The sequence below is a fragment of the Cynocephalus volans genome, chromosome 2 (assembly GCF_027409185.1).
Source record: "Cynocephalus volans isolate mCynVol1 chromosome 2, mCynVol1.pri, whole genome shotgun sequence".
NCBI lineage: Eukaryota > Metazoa > Chordata > Mammalia > Dermoptera > Cynocephalidae > Cynocephalus > Cynocephalus volans.
Window position 1 is genome coordinate 187885561 of NC_084461.1, and position 17443 is coordinate 187903003.

At 33.1% G+C, this 17443-nt stretch overlaps 1 protein-coding gene across 2 annotated transcripts in view; it reads left to right on the top strand.

Moving 5' to 3' along the window:
• The window catches only part of IFT81 (intraflagellar transport 81), an 86147-nt gene that overhangs the window by 30568 nt on the left and 38136 nt on the right, over positions 1-17443 (top strand). For both annotated transcript variants that reach the window (XM_063086087.1, XM_063086086.1), the window contains exon 12: positions 16127-16276. In XM_063086087.1, coding sequence (XP_062942157.1) covers positions 16127-16276 — 150 coding nt within the window. The remainder of the gene's footprint in view (positions 1-16126; positions 16277-17443) is intronic.

Genomic DNA, 17443 nt, shown 5'->3' on the forward strand with positions numbered 1-17443 from the left:
CTTTGATAAACAAAATGGGGCATATGCATACAATGGACTATTTTTCAGCCATAAAAAGAAATGAATACTGATATATGTTACAATATAGATGTACCTTGAACACATTATGCTAAATGAAATAAGCCAGATACAAAAGGAAAAATATTATATGATATCACTTACATGAGTTATCTAGAATGGGCAAATTTATAGAGATAAAGTAGAATAAAGTTTACTATTTTAAATTTAAATTTTGCCATTCTGTCAATATTTTGTTTTAATTTTCATTTTTCTTGATTATTGGTGAGATTGAGCCTCTATCCACATATGCATATATGCTTGGGTCACTTATATTTCTTCCATCATTTACCTGTTGATTTTCTTTTTTCATTTTTTTTCCTGATGGATTGAATGTTTTTCTGATCAATTTATCATATTTTTACATATATTCTGGATATTAATCTGGGCAGTTGTTTTCTTCTAGTTTTTCACTTGTCTCAGGTTTGTATATGATATATTTTGTCACACAGAGATTTTTTTCCCCTTTTTTAAAATAGCTTCATTAAGATATAATTAACATACACTAAACTGGATATAGTTAAAATATACAACTTGGTAATATAGTCATGAAATTATCACCACAATCAAGATAGTGAGCATATCTATCAACCCCAGAAGTTTTTTCGTGCCCTTTTGTAATTCCTTTCTCCCACTTCTCCCTGCCCCCCACCAAACCAACTACTGATCTGCATTTTCTAGAGTATTACACAAATAGAATCATATAATAAATGAGGGTACTTCAAAAAGGTCATGGAACGATTTGTATTGTCTTTTAATTTTATTTTTCCAGGAACTTTTTGAAGTACCCTCATTCTGTATACTCTTTTTTTGTGTGGCTTCTTTTATTCAGCATAATTATTTTGAGATTCATTTGTGTTGTTGTGTACATCAATAGTTCATTATTTTTTGTTACAGACTAATATTGCATCATATGGATATACCAGTTAGTTTATTCATTCACCTGTTGGTGAACATTTGAGCTGTTTCCAGTTTTTGTCTATTATAAATAAGTTCCCATAAACATTTATGTGCAAATCTTTGTGTGGACATATATTTTCTTTTCTCTTGAGCAAATGTTTAGTAGTGGAAAGGCTAGATCATAGGGTAGGTGTATGTTTAATTTTTTTTTTGAGTGTGGTAAAATATACGTAACATAGAGTTTATCATTAAAGCCATTTATAAGCGTACAACTCAGCATTATTAAGTAAATTCACAATTGTTGTATAGCCATCACCACTACTTGCAAAACTTAAAAAGAAAATCTGTACCCGTTGAACCGATATGTCTCCATTTGCCCTTTCCATTAGGCTCTATTTTACTTTGTCTGTATAAATTTGTCCATTCTGGATAACTCATGAAGTGGCATTACACAATATTTGTCCTTTTGCATCTGCCCTACATTTTGTGTCCGTGCTACATCCATATTATTGCATATATCAGAATTCATTTCTTTTCATGGCTGAAAAATATTCCATTGTATGCCTATATCTCATTTTGTTTATCCATTTATCTGTTGATGAACACTTGGGTTATTTCCACTTTTTGGCTATTGTCAGTAATGCTGCCGTGAACTCCAACATAAAAGTATCTGTCTGAATCCTTGTTTTCAGTTATTCTGGACATATGTACCTTGGAGAAGAATTGTTGGATCATATGGTTATCCTGTGTTTAACTTTTTACCCAGTGGCTGTACCATTTTACATTCTCACTCAATGTAAACCCAATACTCAAGGGTTTAATTTCTCTACATCCTCGCCAACACTAATTTTCCTTTTTTTAAAATTTTAGTCACCCTAGTGAGTGTGAAGTGGTATTACTGTGGTTTTGATTTGCATTTCCCTAATGACTAATGATGCTGAGCATCTTTTCATGTGTTTGTTGGCCATTTGTATATCTTCTCTGGGGAAATGTCTATTTAAGTCTTTTGCCAATTTTTTAATTGGTTTGTTTGCCTTTTGTTGTTGAGTAGTCTCCATGTTAATTTTAATTTTTCAACATTTCCATCTCATTGTCTTTTTGCATTATATTAAGGATAAATTTTTTGGCGTAAGCTTCCAACATCCTCATTTGCTTTTTTAGCTGTTATCTTGTCATCATCAATAATTTTATTTTCATGATAAAAATTTTAATTTCCAAGTGTAGCTGTAATAGTTTCTGGATATACTATGCTCTTCTTTTTAAAAATAATAGTTAAGTGTATTTTAACATATTCTAAATGTAGTTCTGTTTGCTGTAATAATGAAAAGTTATTGGTTATAACTAATAACTTTTAGCTAATAACTTTTAACTTTATAACTAATAACTTTTCTTTGAGTTTAAAATTTCTTCATGGTGTTGGCTATCAAATGTTTCTTGATTTGGGGTTGCATATACCTTTTTTTCTTATTACTTCTGAGGATTTTTGAATGGAAGAGGGATTCTGGTATCTGTGTTAAGTCTTCCATCGAGCTCAAAACTCTTGTTATACTTTTTCAAGGAGCACCTGGGGTCTGAAGAAGTGAATCAGTGGACAGCTGAGAAGTGTTCTAGACCCCTCTTTTGACTTCAACCACATCAGTTCCATTTTTATCTGAAGTATATTTGTGTGTATATAAAAATATATCTGTATGTATATATATATATATACTTGTATATTGGGGTTCCACATAAGAATTTGTTGGAAAATAAAGTTTCATTGTTAAAAAAAGGTTTGAAAGTCACTGAACTAAATGATCAATCTAGAGTCCCTTCCAACACTAAGAATTCATTTCTGAGTATTTATTGTAAATTACTGCCTTAAAATGTGAATCTGTGCGTATAATTTTTCTTTATTTTATCACCTATAAGAGAAACCAAATTTTAATTTTTAATTTGCTTTGTTGGATTCTGGTTAGAATCATCATGTGGTTGACTCTTAGGGCTTTATAAGTGCAAATTATTGCTTTTATTTTAAGTAACAATAACTTCAAATATTGAGACAGGATTTTAATATTAAATGACCTTATTTTTCCATATTTTGAAGTGTCTTAAAAATGTGTTAGAAATATCTTACTTTATACATAATTCAGTGTGGGAGGAGATAGAAAAACATAGTATTATAGCACACTATAATAGGTAATGGTTATAACTATGTCTCCAGGTTTCCAGTAAAAGGTTCATGTGATCAGTATGCTTTTTTAAAGATAACAGAAAGAACTTAGCTTAAGAGGCGTCTCTTCCAGGAAGCATATCAAGCCCACACCCCATGACCCTAGTCCTCCCGAAATACACTCTCATGGCACTCTTTTCTTGTGTGTTGTAATATACAGCACATTAGGATCACTTGTTCAGTTTCTGCCTCCCCTAAGAAACCAGTAAGCTCCATGATGACAGCGGTATAGTTCCTGGTCACCACCATTTACTTAATACCAGGCACTTGGTAAAAGTGTAGAAAACCCGAATGAAAGCGTGTAATCTAATTTAGGTATAGGTTTTTCATTAGAAAAATGATAATATTAAAAATGTCTTGGCACTTCTTAGTAGGCTTCAGTTGATAAGAGAAGTTAATTATACAAGGTACTTCAAAAAGTTCATTTTTCCACAAACTTTTTGAAGTACCATAGTATGTACTCTTCATCCTAACCATAGCTGTTTATTTCATTGTATAGATAAAGTTAGTTTTAAATACTTGATCACAAACTTAAATTTTCCATTTAATCTGGTGGTAGCCTCCAGTCATTTCTTCTGGTATGATCTTTGCCATTTCACAGGCAGCAATCTAAGCTTGAAGACTGTCTCACTTAATGGAAGAGCAAAGAATAGAGCCTGTGCCTTTAGTAGTAGTGCCATATGGGTGCTAATCTTTACTGTCTTAGTCACATTGATATCTCTGAATCTCTGATTTAATAATTTGAAAAAGCAAACTAAAAATCAGCCCTAATGATGCAGTGCTAGTACCCTTCCCAGAGCTGTCATTCAAATGAATTCATGCCTTTTGGGTCTGCACTTTTTATAGCAAGAAATGAACCTCTGGTTAAGATTCCATTGGCACTTCATGCATTGAAAAGTCATCCCTGGCTTATGGTATTTGGACATATAGTCTGTTGTGTTTTCTCCCCTGACCATTAACAAGAAGCCCAGCTGTTTTGCAGTTATAGCTACTTTTAAAATGTGCTTGGTCAAATAATATTTATAAGCAGGTTTAGAAAGGACCAACCAATTTATTCTACAGCTACTGTCAGAAATCCTAGAGCTACGTTGCAAAGATTATGAAATCATCTTTAAATACTTCAAAGAGAAGCACAATGAAGATAAGGGAATCCTGGCAAGATTTGCTGCAGCTGTCAGGTCCTGAAAAATTAGGAATCAAATTTTGACACTTGTAATTGAATCATCCACCCTTCTAAGTAAGCCCAGGCAAACCCATGGTATTTTTAGAATCTTTCAAATCACATTGTACTCTTTAGAGTTCATAGCAGGACCCAAGGCCCCTAAAATTTCCCAAGAGATGAAGCAAAACAGAATCAAATTTGGCTCAATTCACTGTTATAGAAGTAGTGTATTATGCATGCAATCTAAGAAATGCCACAATTTTAATCCAAAATTTTAAAACTTTTCATAGTTGTTTTTTTTTTTTTTTCCTATAGAGTTAACTGCTTGGGCAGCAGTTGAAACACCCATTAGAGATGGTAACAGCTGTGTGGTGGTGATTTGATTTATAATAGAAGCACAGAGACCTTGGCTGGTGTGATTAACTGTTTCACAGATGGATGTTCCTGTGCTACGGGTTTCATTTAAGACATACTTCTACCAGCATATATCATATTGCTTATTATAGATTCTCTCAAAAGAATGAGCAGTTAACTAGCCACTACCATATGTAGGTAATTACGTTGTTTATACTTGGCTTGTTGAGATTTTCTAATTTAGAGTTAAAAACGTAATTCTAACAGGTTGGAAAAGGTTAAAATAGTATTTGTGTGTGTATTTATATGGCACTAGTTATGATGGGTGATTTGAAAAGACTGCTTTTAGCAGAAAACAAAGATTGCTTTGAAACATTTTTCTTGCCTTAAGACAAATAGCAGCTCTGAGACCAGACTTCAGGGAATCCAAATGATTTTTTGAAGTGTGACATGAAAAGATGGCCTTTTCAGGTTTCTGCAAATCTGAATTCATATACAACATAAGACACTGACAAATAGGCAAAAAAAAAAAAATAATAATAATAATAATAAATAAATAAATAAAAATGTGACCTTTGGGCATATTCATGCTACTCTTAAACAGGTGGTGGTATTTCATCTCATGCCTAATTCCCTTGGGCCTAATCCTGTAGTTTTCTATGCTTATAAATCATCATTTGATGAAATAACTGACAAAGACGTGACTTAATTAAGAAGTGGAAAATAGCATATATGTTGGACTAAAAGGATTTAAGGCCAAAAGTACTCATTCTAGTCCAGCTTTTCTAACCTGCTGAACTTTGGTGAGTCGTATTAACTTCTTTATAGATTTCCTAGAACTTTTTTTAAAAAATAGCTCTTTGTGGTTCTTGAACAATGTAAAGTTTTTATTATATAGTTGTCTTGTAAAAGTCTCACAGCTGATTACTCTGAAAATAATTTTCATGCCAGATATGGCGGTCAAAATTTTCAGCAGAAGCAGAGATTCTTGTTTTTATCGAAATGTCTAGAATGATCTCTGTAATCCAGTCATTCTTTTGAGTTCTAGATATATTTGAAAAGCGTTTGTAAATGGTTGCATGTTTAGGGAAGTAAGCTGCGCCATTTATTTAAAAAGCTAGCCCAGATTTTGATCATTACTGTTAAAGGTTCTAAAACATTAAGTGGATAAAAAGGAAAAGAATATCTGTCAAATTCCATTTTGATCACAAAGGAGCTGAGTCTGTAAAATTGGTCCTGAAGCCAGAAGCAAACACTATAAAGCATTATTCCATTACCAAAACCAAGTGCACACAGAGCTAAAGATTAGAGCTTCACACAATTGGATATTCTTTATACCATAAAGCATTAATCTTTTTGAGCTAAGCCTTTAGAATAATGACTGCTCTTTCATAAATGACAAATTTAGATTACAAATGTATATTGCTACAAATGATCAGTAATAACTGCTATAATGGGCTTTCCTTCCCAGTGGCAAGCTTTGTAGTTCACTTTAATAACAAATTTGTTTGATTGACCTGTTATAATACACTATGGGAAGCTTTTTCCTTAATGTTCCAAGGATTTGTTGCTTATCTCCTATGCCTGTAAAAATAATTTTTTCCTTTAAAATAAGTATTTAATTATCTTTAAATAATTCCTTTAAAATTATTTGTTTTAAAATTATTCCTTTAAATATTTACTTAAAAATTATTTTCCTTTAAAAATTATTTTAAAGTTCTCTTAAAAATTATTGTCAACTCCTTTGGAATTTATTTCTTAAATATTTTAAAATTATTTAAAACATTTTATTATTTTTTAATTATTTTTTTCCTTATATAAAAAAAATTATTGATTTATTTTCTTGTTATCATAGAGAATGTTCCTGAAAAGGAGGACTTGGAAGATAAATTTCTGAGAATCTTGTCTATTTGAAATTGTCTTTATTCCACCCTAACACATGATTAATAGTTTGACCGGGTAATAAATTGTGGCTGAAAATTATTTTCTTTGGGAATTTTGAAGGCATTGTTCTGTTTTCTTCTAGTATTCATTATTGCTGTGTGAGGCTGTTGTGATTCTCAGACCTTTGGGTATGACCTTTTACTGTTATTGTTGTTACTTTACCTCTTGAAAGTTTTGTGATCCTCTCTTTATCTCTGACTTTCTCAATTTGTAAGATTATGGTTTTAAGTGTAACCCTTTTTTTTGTTCATTGAGCTAGGCATTCCATTGGTCCTTTTAACTTAGAACCTTATGTTATGCCCTTCAGTTCTGGGAAATTTTCTTGTATTATTTCTACTTGTTTGTGTTTTTCTGTTTTCTTCTGAATCTCTTATTGGTTATATTTGGGACCTACTAGATTGATTCCTTAATATCTATTTACTTTTAAGTGCTTAATTTTTAAAATTGTATGAATAGTAGGTGAAAATGTGTTTTTATATATACAAGGGTACTTCAAAAAGTTTGTGGAAAGATTTGTATTATCTTTTAATTCTATTTTCCACAAACTTTTTGAAGTACCCTTGTATGTATGTGTACGTGTATGTGTATTATATGCGGGAAGTAAAGAATAAAGATGTCATGAACATGTATAGATTATCACCCAGCTTAAGAAAAAGAACCTTTGAAGTTGCCCATGTGCTCCTCCCCATCTCATTCTATTTCCACACTCAGAGATAACCACCATCCTGAGCTTTGTATTTGTCATTCTTGACTTCTATTTATTGTTCAGCCACACATTTGTATCCCTAAACAGTTTATTGTTTAGTTTCCTAAGCAATAGGAAGCATACTCTGTGTGTTCTCTTGTTGCTTTTTTGCTTTACATTATTTCTTGAATGTATAATTGTTATTTTCACTATGTATATATTGTATGAGTATATAACAATCTGTTTTTCTTTTCTACTATTAATGGACACATGTCTCCCAGTGACTGTGAGTAAGAGTTTTTCCAGGGTAGTGTTTCCTAACATTTTTTACTATATGACACTTACAGAAAGTAATAGGTTGTTTAGCATAGTGAGGTAAAGGGATAAGGCTGCTTATAGCTGAGGATGACTGGCAGGGAGTTCTTTGTAATATCTCGCTCAGCTACTGAAAAGGCCAAGTGGATTAATATGTTGGCACACCCATAATATTTATGGTACATGAGTGTACTGGAACATACCCTATTTAGGAAAATCTGCTTTGGAGCAGTGCTACTCAAAGTGTGGTCTGAAGACTAATCCCAGTCCACAAACAATTAGTTATTAATTTGTGACCATATAAATTGAGAGGAACATTTAGAAACCTTTATAGTCACTTGATACTGCCTCATTATTTTCATTACTTTATGAAAGTCTCCAGTCTACAAATTATTAGAAATTTTAAAAAACTGATCCAGTCCTTCTTGACAGATAGTTTGAAGCCCTGCTATTTGTAGGAGTGGGACATAGAGTATTTGTATGGGACACAGAGTATGTCCCATGTCTATCAACTTTGGTAGATATGCCAAATTATTTTCCAAACTGTTGCTCTAAATTATATTTTTTCCTCTCTCAGTGGTATATAGGTGTTCCACTTCCTCCACATTTTCACCAACACTTGGTATTGAAGGACTTTTTATTTTTGCCAATTGGGTGGGTATGAAATTGGTATCTTATTGTGGTTTTAGTTTGTATAACTAATTTGATTACTAATGAGATCAAAATCTTTTAATATGTTTGTTAGTCATTTGGGGTCTTCTCTTCTATGAAGTGCCTATTCAGGTATTTTATACATTTTTCTATTGGATTGTTTACCTTTCTCTCATTGGTTTGTAAGTTTACTTTATATATTTTGGATACAAATTGCTTTCTGTTTAATGTGTTGCAAATATATCCTCCCAACTTGTGACTTATATTCATCATCTTTTAATACATATTTTGATGAACAAAAGTTTTTTAGTCCAATTTATCAATCATCTGTTTTTCAGTTTATGCTTTTCTTGTGTCTTGTTTAAGAAATCCGTTTTTGTCCCGAAATCATAATGATACTTTCCCATATTCTACAAATTTTTTAGTTTTATCTTTCACATTTAAATCTATAATCCACTTGGGATTGATTTTAATGTGTTATGAAGTAAGGGGTTCATTAATTGAAAAATCCATTCTTTTCCCTTAAATTTGCACTGCCAATTCTAACAAAAATCAAATTTTCTGGATGTGTGGCTCATGCTTGGCATTTTGTTCAATTGGTCAATTTGTCTGTGTGACAATATACCATACTCTCGTAATATCTATAGCTTTACAATAAATTGTGATATCTTCTAAGTGCCACCCACCCTGTCCCTACCTTGTTCTTCTTTAGAGAGTACCTTGGCTTTTCTTGACTTTTTACTCTTGCATTATAAATTTTGGAATCAGTTTACAAGTTCTACTAAAAAACCTGTTAAAATTTTTATCAGAATTACATTGAATATGTGATCAATTTGAGGAGGATTGGCATCTATATGATATTGAGTCTTCCAATCCATGAACATGATAACTGTATTTATTAAGTCTTCTTAGATGGTCTTTCGGGAAAGTTTTATAATTTTCTCTATTTGTTTTATGCATCTTTTGTTAAATTTATTCTCAGGCTAACATTTTTTATGGAATTATAAAATTATATTTTTAACCCTTCTTTTTTTGCATCTTGAAATGCATTTGACTTTTACCACTGTCTTTGTATACAGCAAAAAAATTGCTAAATTCACTTTTAAAAAAAAAAAGTTTTTATTATTATTATTTTTCCCCTTTGGTCATAAAACAAGTCTTAATACATTTGAAAAGATTAAGATTATAGAAAGTATTTTCTCTGACCACAAGAAGGAAATTTAGAAAATTCACAAATATGTGGAAATTAAACAACACTCTCCTAAATAAACAAGGGGTAAAAAGAAAAATCACAGGGAAATTAGAGAGTACTTTGAAATACAAATCAAAGTACAACATATCAAAATTTATAGGATGCAGGGCTCATGCAGTGCTTAGAGGAAACTTTTTACTTGTAAACACTTATATTAAAGATAAGAAAGATCTCAAATCAGTAATGTAAACTTCTAGCTTAAGAAAATAGAAAAAGAAGGGCAAACTAAACTAAAAGTAAATATACGTAGGAAATAACAAAGATTACAACAGAAATATGTGAAACAGGGAATTAAAAAACGTTAAAGAAAATCAACAAAACCAAAAGCTAATTCTTTAAAAAAGATCAGCAAAATTTGCAAACCTTTGTCTAGACTGACCAAGAAAAAAAAAAAGAGAGAGAGAAGACTGTAATTACTAAAATCAGAAATAAAGCAGGGGCATTATTACATTGTCATTATGATTTTTTGTAGTGGTAAAATTTAATTTCTTTCTCTTTTTCATTTGCAGTTTTGTTCTACCAGTGGGTTTTGTTCTTTCTTGTGTATTCGTGATAGTGATTATCATTTTTTGGATTCCAGGTGCAGGATTTCCTTGAGTATTTTTTGTAGGGCTGGTTGTGTGGTGGTGAACTCCTGCAGTTTTTGTTTGTTTGGAAAATACGCTATTTTTCCCTCGTTTCTGAAAGATAGCCTTGCTGGGTATAGTATTCTTGGCTGACAGGTATTTTCTTTTAGTATTTTGAGTATATCATCTCATTTTCTTCTGGCCTGTAGAGTTTCTGTTGAGAAATCTGCTGTTAGTTTTATAGGGTCTCCCTTATAGGTGACTCGATGCTCTTCTCTTGCTTCTTTTAAGATTCCCTCTTTGTCTTTGAGCTTTGCCAAGATTATAATGTGTCCTGGAGAGGATGTTTTTGGGTTGAATCTGTTTGGGAATCTTTCAGCCTCCTGGATCTGAAGGTCTTTTTCTCTCCCTATACCTGGGAAGTTTTCCATTATTATTTTGTTGAATAGGTTTTCCATGCCTTTTCCTTTCTCCTCCCCCTCTGGAGCACTCATGATTCGAATAATTGTGTGCTTAAGGTTGTCTGCTAGCTCTCTTAAATTTTCTTCTTTTGTAAAATATTTTTTTCCTTTTGTTTTTTTGTCTCCCTGGGTTATTTCTAAAAGGCTATCTCAAGCTCAGAAATTCTTTATTCTGCTTGCTCTAGCTTGCTGCTTAAACTATCAGGTGTGTTTTTTATTTCATTGAGTGAATCTTTCAGTTCCATGAGTTCTGCTACATTCTTTTTAAAGATATTAATCTCTTTGTAAATTTCCTCTTTCATATCCTGGACTTTTTCCCCTCATTTCCTTATGTTGTCTGAGTCTTCTTGTGTCTTAGTAAGTTTCCTTAAGATTGTTGCTCAGAATTCCTTTCTACTCATTTCAAGGGTTTCTTGCTCTATAGTGTCTGGTATTTGAGAATTACTGTTTTCTTTTGGTGGTGTCATATTTTCTTGGGTTTTTGTATTTCTGGTATCCCTATGTTGAAGTCTGGTCATCTGGTGGAGCAGTTGCTTCTTCTGTTACTCTCGAGTGGGCTTTGAGGAGAGAGACATCCTCTTCTTTTTCTGATCTCTGCTGATGACTCTGCTTGTGTCAGTGCAGTCGAGTGTCTGGCAAGCCACCCACACAGTGGCTGTGGCTACTGCTGTGGCATCAAGCTGCTTTTGTGGCAGCCATGGCTGTGGCAGTGGCTGTGGTAGGCCACCCATGCAGAAGTGGTGTTTTTGGCATGCTGTTTCTTGCCTGATTCTGAGAAGAGGGGCTGACCATTGTCTCCTGCCTAGGACCCTGGGCTTGCTGTGCTTCTTGCCTGCTTCTGGGCAGAGGGGACTGGCCCTTGGCTCCTACCTAGGACCCTGGGTGTGCTCTGTTTCTTGCCCGCTTCTGGCACAGGGGGCAGACCCTTGGCTCCTGCCTAGGACCCCAGGCCTGCTCTCTAAATTCTCTTATCTTTAAATTCCTTTTAATTTTTCCATAAAGATAAGGATATGATATGTGAATAATGAGAATTTTACTTCTTTCTTTCTAATTCTTACATTTTTTATTCATTTTTCTTCCCTTAGTACATTGATTAGTTTCTTCAATATGAAAATGAATAGACATATGTAAGTGAGTATGTATGTATAGTCATCCCTCATTATCCATGGGGGATTGGTTCCTGGATACCAAAATCTGAGGATGCTCATGTTCCTTATATAAAATAGCTTAGTATTTGCATGTAACCTACATACATCCTCTCATAAACTTTAAATCATCTCTAGATTATTTATAATACCTAATACAATGTAAATGCTATATAAATAGTTGTTTTGTTATATTGTTTTTTATCTGTATTATTTTTTATTGTTGTATTTTTATTTTTTAATTTTTTTGAATATTTTTGATCCATGGTTGGTTGAATCCATGGGTGCAGAACCCATGGATATGGAGAGCCAACTATATATATATTTGCATCCACACATGGTTCTGTAGTTATTTCTGTATCTATCTGTGTTCATATATTATAAAACTGTTTCTAACCAACAGCCTACCCTGCAGGATTCTTTCTAGCTTTCCTCCTTTGCTTGTTTTAAAATATCCTCTCTGACATTGAGAAATTTGGCTTCCTTTTTTAGTATTATGTTTGCTTATTTGCTCAATTAACTTACTTGCTCGATTTAACCAATCTACCAATTTCTCTAGTTTTTTCCTCTTTATACCAGCTCTGTGTCTCCACTCTGTCAACCCACATCTTCACCCTCTGTGCCTGTATTGCTCGTGTCTCCCTACTCCCTCCTTACCCTTTGTATCATCCTCAGCTGCCAGGCCTGATAGCCTGTGCCTCCATGTGGTTCCCCAGCCCCATCATTCCACATCCTTGGCCATTCAGCGTGCTGATTTGCACCTCCATAACCACCCCTGCTACCCTGTGTCCCCAGTCACCAGCCCACTGGTCCACACCTCTGCATCCCAAGCCCTCTCATTTCCCTGTATCCTCAACCTCTGGACCCTCTGGCCCATGTGTCTATGCAGCTCACCAACCTTATTTGCACCTCCATGCTGCTCCAGTCCTCCTCTCTGCCCACCTCTCCAGCCACCATTTTGACTCCTCTGAACCCGGAATGGAAGGAAAGAAGATGACAATTTTTACTCTCATTCTTGCATGAGTGTACAACAGAAGTTACCAGATGCTTCATTAGTGGTCATGTCATCCTGCTGGCAGCTAATGGAATGTGTACTTGTGTTTTCTTGTATTTTAAAATTTCCTCAGTTTTAATTTGGAATATGATAAATATCAATAGATATAATCTACATAAACAAAATCTCTTTGAGCCTCAGGGGTTCCTAAGATCAAAAAGTTTGAGAATCACTGTTATAGATGCACAGGAAAAAGACAAACACCTCAATAAAAAAAGCAGGCCAAAGACAGGCAAATCATATTTTTTAAATACCTATAGATGCTCAATAAACATGATGAAAAAGTGAAGTTTCCTAATAAAGAAATGCAAATAAAAAGCAAGATACTATTTTTCTTACTAATTAAATTGACGATTATAAAAGTATTATAAATACCATTCTGAAGGACAGTTTGGCAGAATGTATCAGAAGCCTCTGTTCTTTTTGACCATTTCTGAAAATATGACCTAAAGAAATTATTAAGAATGTGTCTGAAGATTTAGCTCCAATGCGTTCATCATGGTTGGGGTTTTTTGGGTTTTTTGTTTTTTGGGGGTTTTTTTGGTATAATATTGAAAATTCAGGGCCAGCCCGTGGCTCACTCGGGAGAGTGTGGTGCTGATAACACCAAGGCCATGGGTTCGGATCCCATATAGGGATGGCCGGTTGCTCACTGGGTGAGCGTGGTGCTGACAACACCAAGTCAAGGGTTAAAATCCCCTTACTGGTCATCTTTAAAAAAAAAAAAAATTCAGAAATAATCTAAAATCCAAATGATAATTAGAAGAAACTTCTACTGGAAAAAACATTGATAATGTATTTTCTTTCTTCTAATTAGTTCTGGGGTACTAAGAGTGTTTTGATGTCCTCCTAATGCTTAATTATATGGAACTGTGATTAATCGAACCCTGACTATCCTTCCCTTAGGTATATGTACAATGAATGTCAAATAATAAACAATCAGCATAGAGCACATTGAGTAATTTGTGGGTTTGTTCTTTCACCAAAAACATTTATAGCTTTTAGCTTTTAAAAATAGTTCTGGAGCACAGCAAGATGGAGAAGGGGAAAATTGGCCTAGATATTACAGACGATAGCAGATGAACAGGGTTGATTTCATTTTGGGCACTTTGCCCAGGACACTTTAAATAGCACATATAGTTACTCTAGGGATTCTGAGTCTGTGGTTATGTTAGGCTTACACATTTATTCTTTAAAAGGAAAATTTGCAAGTTATTAGGTTCTAGGTACATTGGTATGACTTAAATTTTTAAAGCATTTAAAATAAAATTTGAAATGAAAATTTGTCAGGGCTGGATTCCTTAGTATTAAAACTAACTTAATCATGGGTAGAAAAATATTTTGAACTTCCTTCCTCTAAAACACAATGTGTTCTTCAATACTTTCAAAGTTTGTCAAGTTAAAAGATGTCTAAACTAGGAATTGGAGGATTATTTTTATCTGAAAGTTTTTTTTGTTGGTTTTTTGAGGTATTTTGGGGGGCTGACCAGTATGGGGATCCAAACCTTGATGTTGCAGTTATAACAACAAGTTCTAACTAACTGAGCTAACCAGCCTATGTGAAGAATTTTTAATCTTCCTACTTTTAAGGAATTTCTTTGTATACTCAGGAATCAATCAAGTCTTTAAGAAAAAAATTAAATTTTAGAAATGCTGTACTCCCTATTTTACTATCTCATAATTTAGGATTACTGATCTTAAAATTAGCCTTAAAAATTGAAAGGAAAAATACCAACATGGTAATAGATAGTGGCTGGGATAGTGGCTTTGAGTGAATTTTTCCTTTTTCCTGTTTTCCAAAATTTTACTGAAGTGTTTATTAATTTTATTATTTATAAAATTATTTATTAAGACCCCCCCCCCAACAAATTAGCTTTAAGAAGCACTGGGCATTAAAAAGACTAAGATTCTCAAAAAATTATCTTATACTAGGTAATATGGAAGCTTGCTTTTGTTTTGAAGTGATGTGTTTAAATATGGTAGGCTGGGTTCTTTCTTCAGAAATTTTCTTTATAATGTACATAGTAAATAAAAGAATAGGCCTGAAAAATTGTTTTATATAGTAAAAAAATCTGGAAATTATTGGTACTAATGATACATAAGAGAAAGTGATTTTTTTTAAAAAAAGGTATGATATTCTGTTTCAGAAATACCAGAAATTTCTTACATTTCTTTCTGGTATTTTCTTCTCACATTGAGTAACTTTTGTTGAAACAGTGCCTTGTGACCTTTACACATGCTATTCCCTCTTCTTGGAATGCTCTTCACTGCCTCTTCCTCCTTTCTCTAACACACTCCTACTCCTTTAGTAGTAGTACTAAAGGAGTACTACTAAAAGTACTACTTTAAAAGTAGTAGTACTCCTTTAGCACTCCTTGGCTTAAATGTAACTCATTCCAAACAGCTTACCAAAACCCACCTCCCCTAAATCTCAACTCCCACCTTCCTATCTTCATCCCAACCCAAGTTAAACTCCTTTTATTTATTCTCAGGGCCCCTTCAATTCGTTATAATGGTCACCTTCATTGTAAACTTCAGTTCAGTGTTTGTTTTTCCCACTGTTTTTCAAGCTTGATGAGGGTAGGACCTGTGAACATCTTGTCTGGCACAGTGCCTGATACATAATAAACAGTAAATAGTGCTTATCAAATGAATGTCTTTAAATATTATGCTCACTTTATTTCATTTGCTTTTCCAAACTCTAGATGGTATTACTTAATAACGGGATCTTCTCATTAAAGCAGAGTACTTATAACTTTGATATTATGAGTAGATAAATAGATGAATTAAGCAACTATGAGTTCACATTAACTTGGAATATTCTTAGATCTTTAACATTTAGAACGGGTACTATCCCTCAGATGCTTCTTGGGATACATGGTCACAGTACATTTCTCAAGTGATAAATAGTATCTACAAATGTTGATGATTCTGGTTGGCTATATTAATCACAGTAAATCCAAAGCATTGCTACTAAAATAGTACAGTACATAAGCTATACCATGATAAGACCACAGCCAGAATTGTGGTCATTATCTCATACTTTTTCTTTTTCTTCTTTCTTAAAACCTTTTTACTTTTATAAGGTTGAATTTCTGTTTTCCTAATCCTTATTTGTAAAGTCCAAAATGAATAGCTTTTACATAAGGATTCAGAATATTTAGACAGATCCAAAAAATAAAAACATTCACAAATCATTTTAATTGAGTAGTCTTTCCACATTTTCTAATAAAACTAAGTTATTATTATATATTTGTGATACATGTGCTGGGCAGTAGAGATGAAAAATTTTCTTATACATTGAGGTTATATATGATATTTAGCTACGACTTTTCTGCTCATCAGATTTTATGTATTGTGTTTTCTAACAGTTCAAACGATATGTCAGTAAACTTCGAAGCAAGAGTACAGTTTTCAAAAAGAAGCATCAGATAATAGCTGAATTTAAAGCTGAATTTGGTCTCTTGCAGAGGACCGAAGAACTTCTTAAGCAACGTCAAGAAAATATTCAACATCAACTGGTAATATGATATTACCTTGGGCTGCTCTAAATACAAATGCCAGGAGGTTTCTGGGTTACAGCTTTATACTGAGGTCTTTGTTTACTGGAAAAGCATAAAATTATTAATTTTCTCTGATTAATTACAGAGATATATAAATGGATTCATTTATTTTTAATGTAGCAGTACGTACTGACTTTTTTATGTGTGCTGACTTTGGGGTTATTAATAGAATTTGAATTCCAAATAGGTTTTTCTTTTGATTAACTAGTTAATATGAGTAAAATTATCATACTAAGAGAATGAGTATAAAATACTTATTTATCAAGGCCTGCTGGGCAGAAATTTCTAAGCAGTACTTCTCCCAAGAAGCTTTGGAAAGAAATATCCAGGGAAGGTGATATGTGGAAATTTGCCTGCAGATTTGTTCCTTATGTGTTTGTACCTTGGTTGTCAGAAAAGAGTTAAACCCACAGTAGAACAACAGCAAAGCTGTTCTCATGGTGGATGCCAGTTCCTCTGAGTTTCTTTGGTTTGGCTTTTTTTTTTCTTCTTCTACCTATGGAGAAACTATCTCATCAGGATGCTGGTTTGCCAGTTAGTAATCTGGAGGAGATGAATGAAATTTCAACCAGTTGTAGTTCCTTTTAGCTGGCAAAATGAACTTTTCTATTTCATGCTAATGAAAATTGTTTGCTTCTAGGAAACTTAAGATTGAAAATTTACTGTGAATTAAACATGGATTCTAAAATTGATAGTAACTGTATTATTGTTCACATTAAAATATTTTCTAATTTCAATTGTGATTTCTTTAACAATATTGGTTATTGCTTAAAATCAAACATTTGAGGATTTTCTAGTTACCTTTTTGTTATGGACTTCTATCTTATTTCCTGCAACCAGAGAACATACTCTGTGATTTCAGCCTTTTGAACTTTATTGTCTTGAATTACAGCCCGGTATATGATCTGTTTTGGTAATTGCTCCATATGCAGTTGAAAAGAATGTATATTCCACAGTTTGGGGGAATAATTTTCTGTACATTTCAATTTAGTCAAGTTTGTTAATCATGATATTCAAATCTTCCATATCCCTATTGATTTTTGTCTGTCTGTTCCATCAGTTATTGAGAGAAGTGTGATAAAATCTCTAACGATGATTATTGCTTTGTCTGTTTCTTGTTTTAGT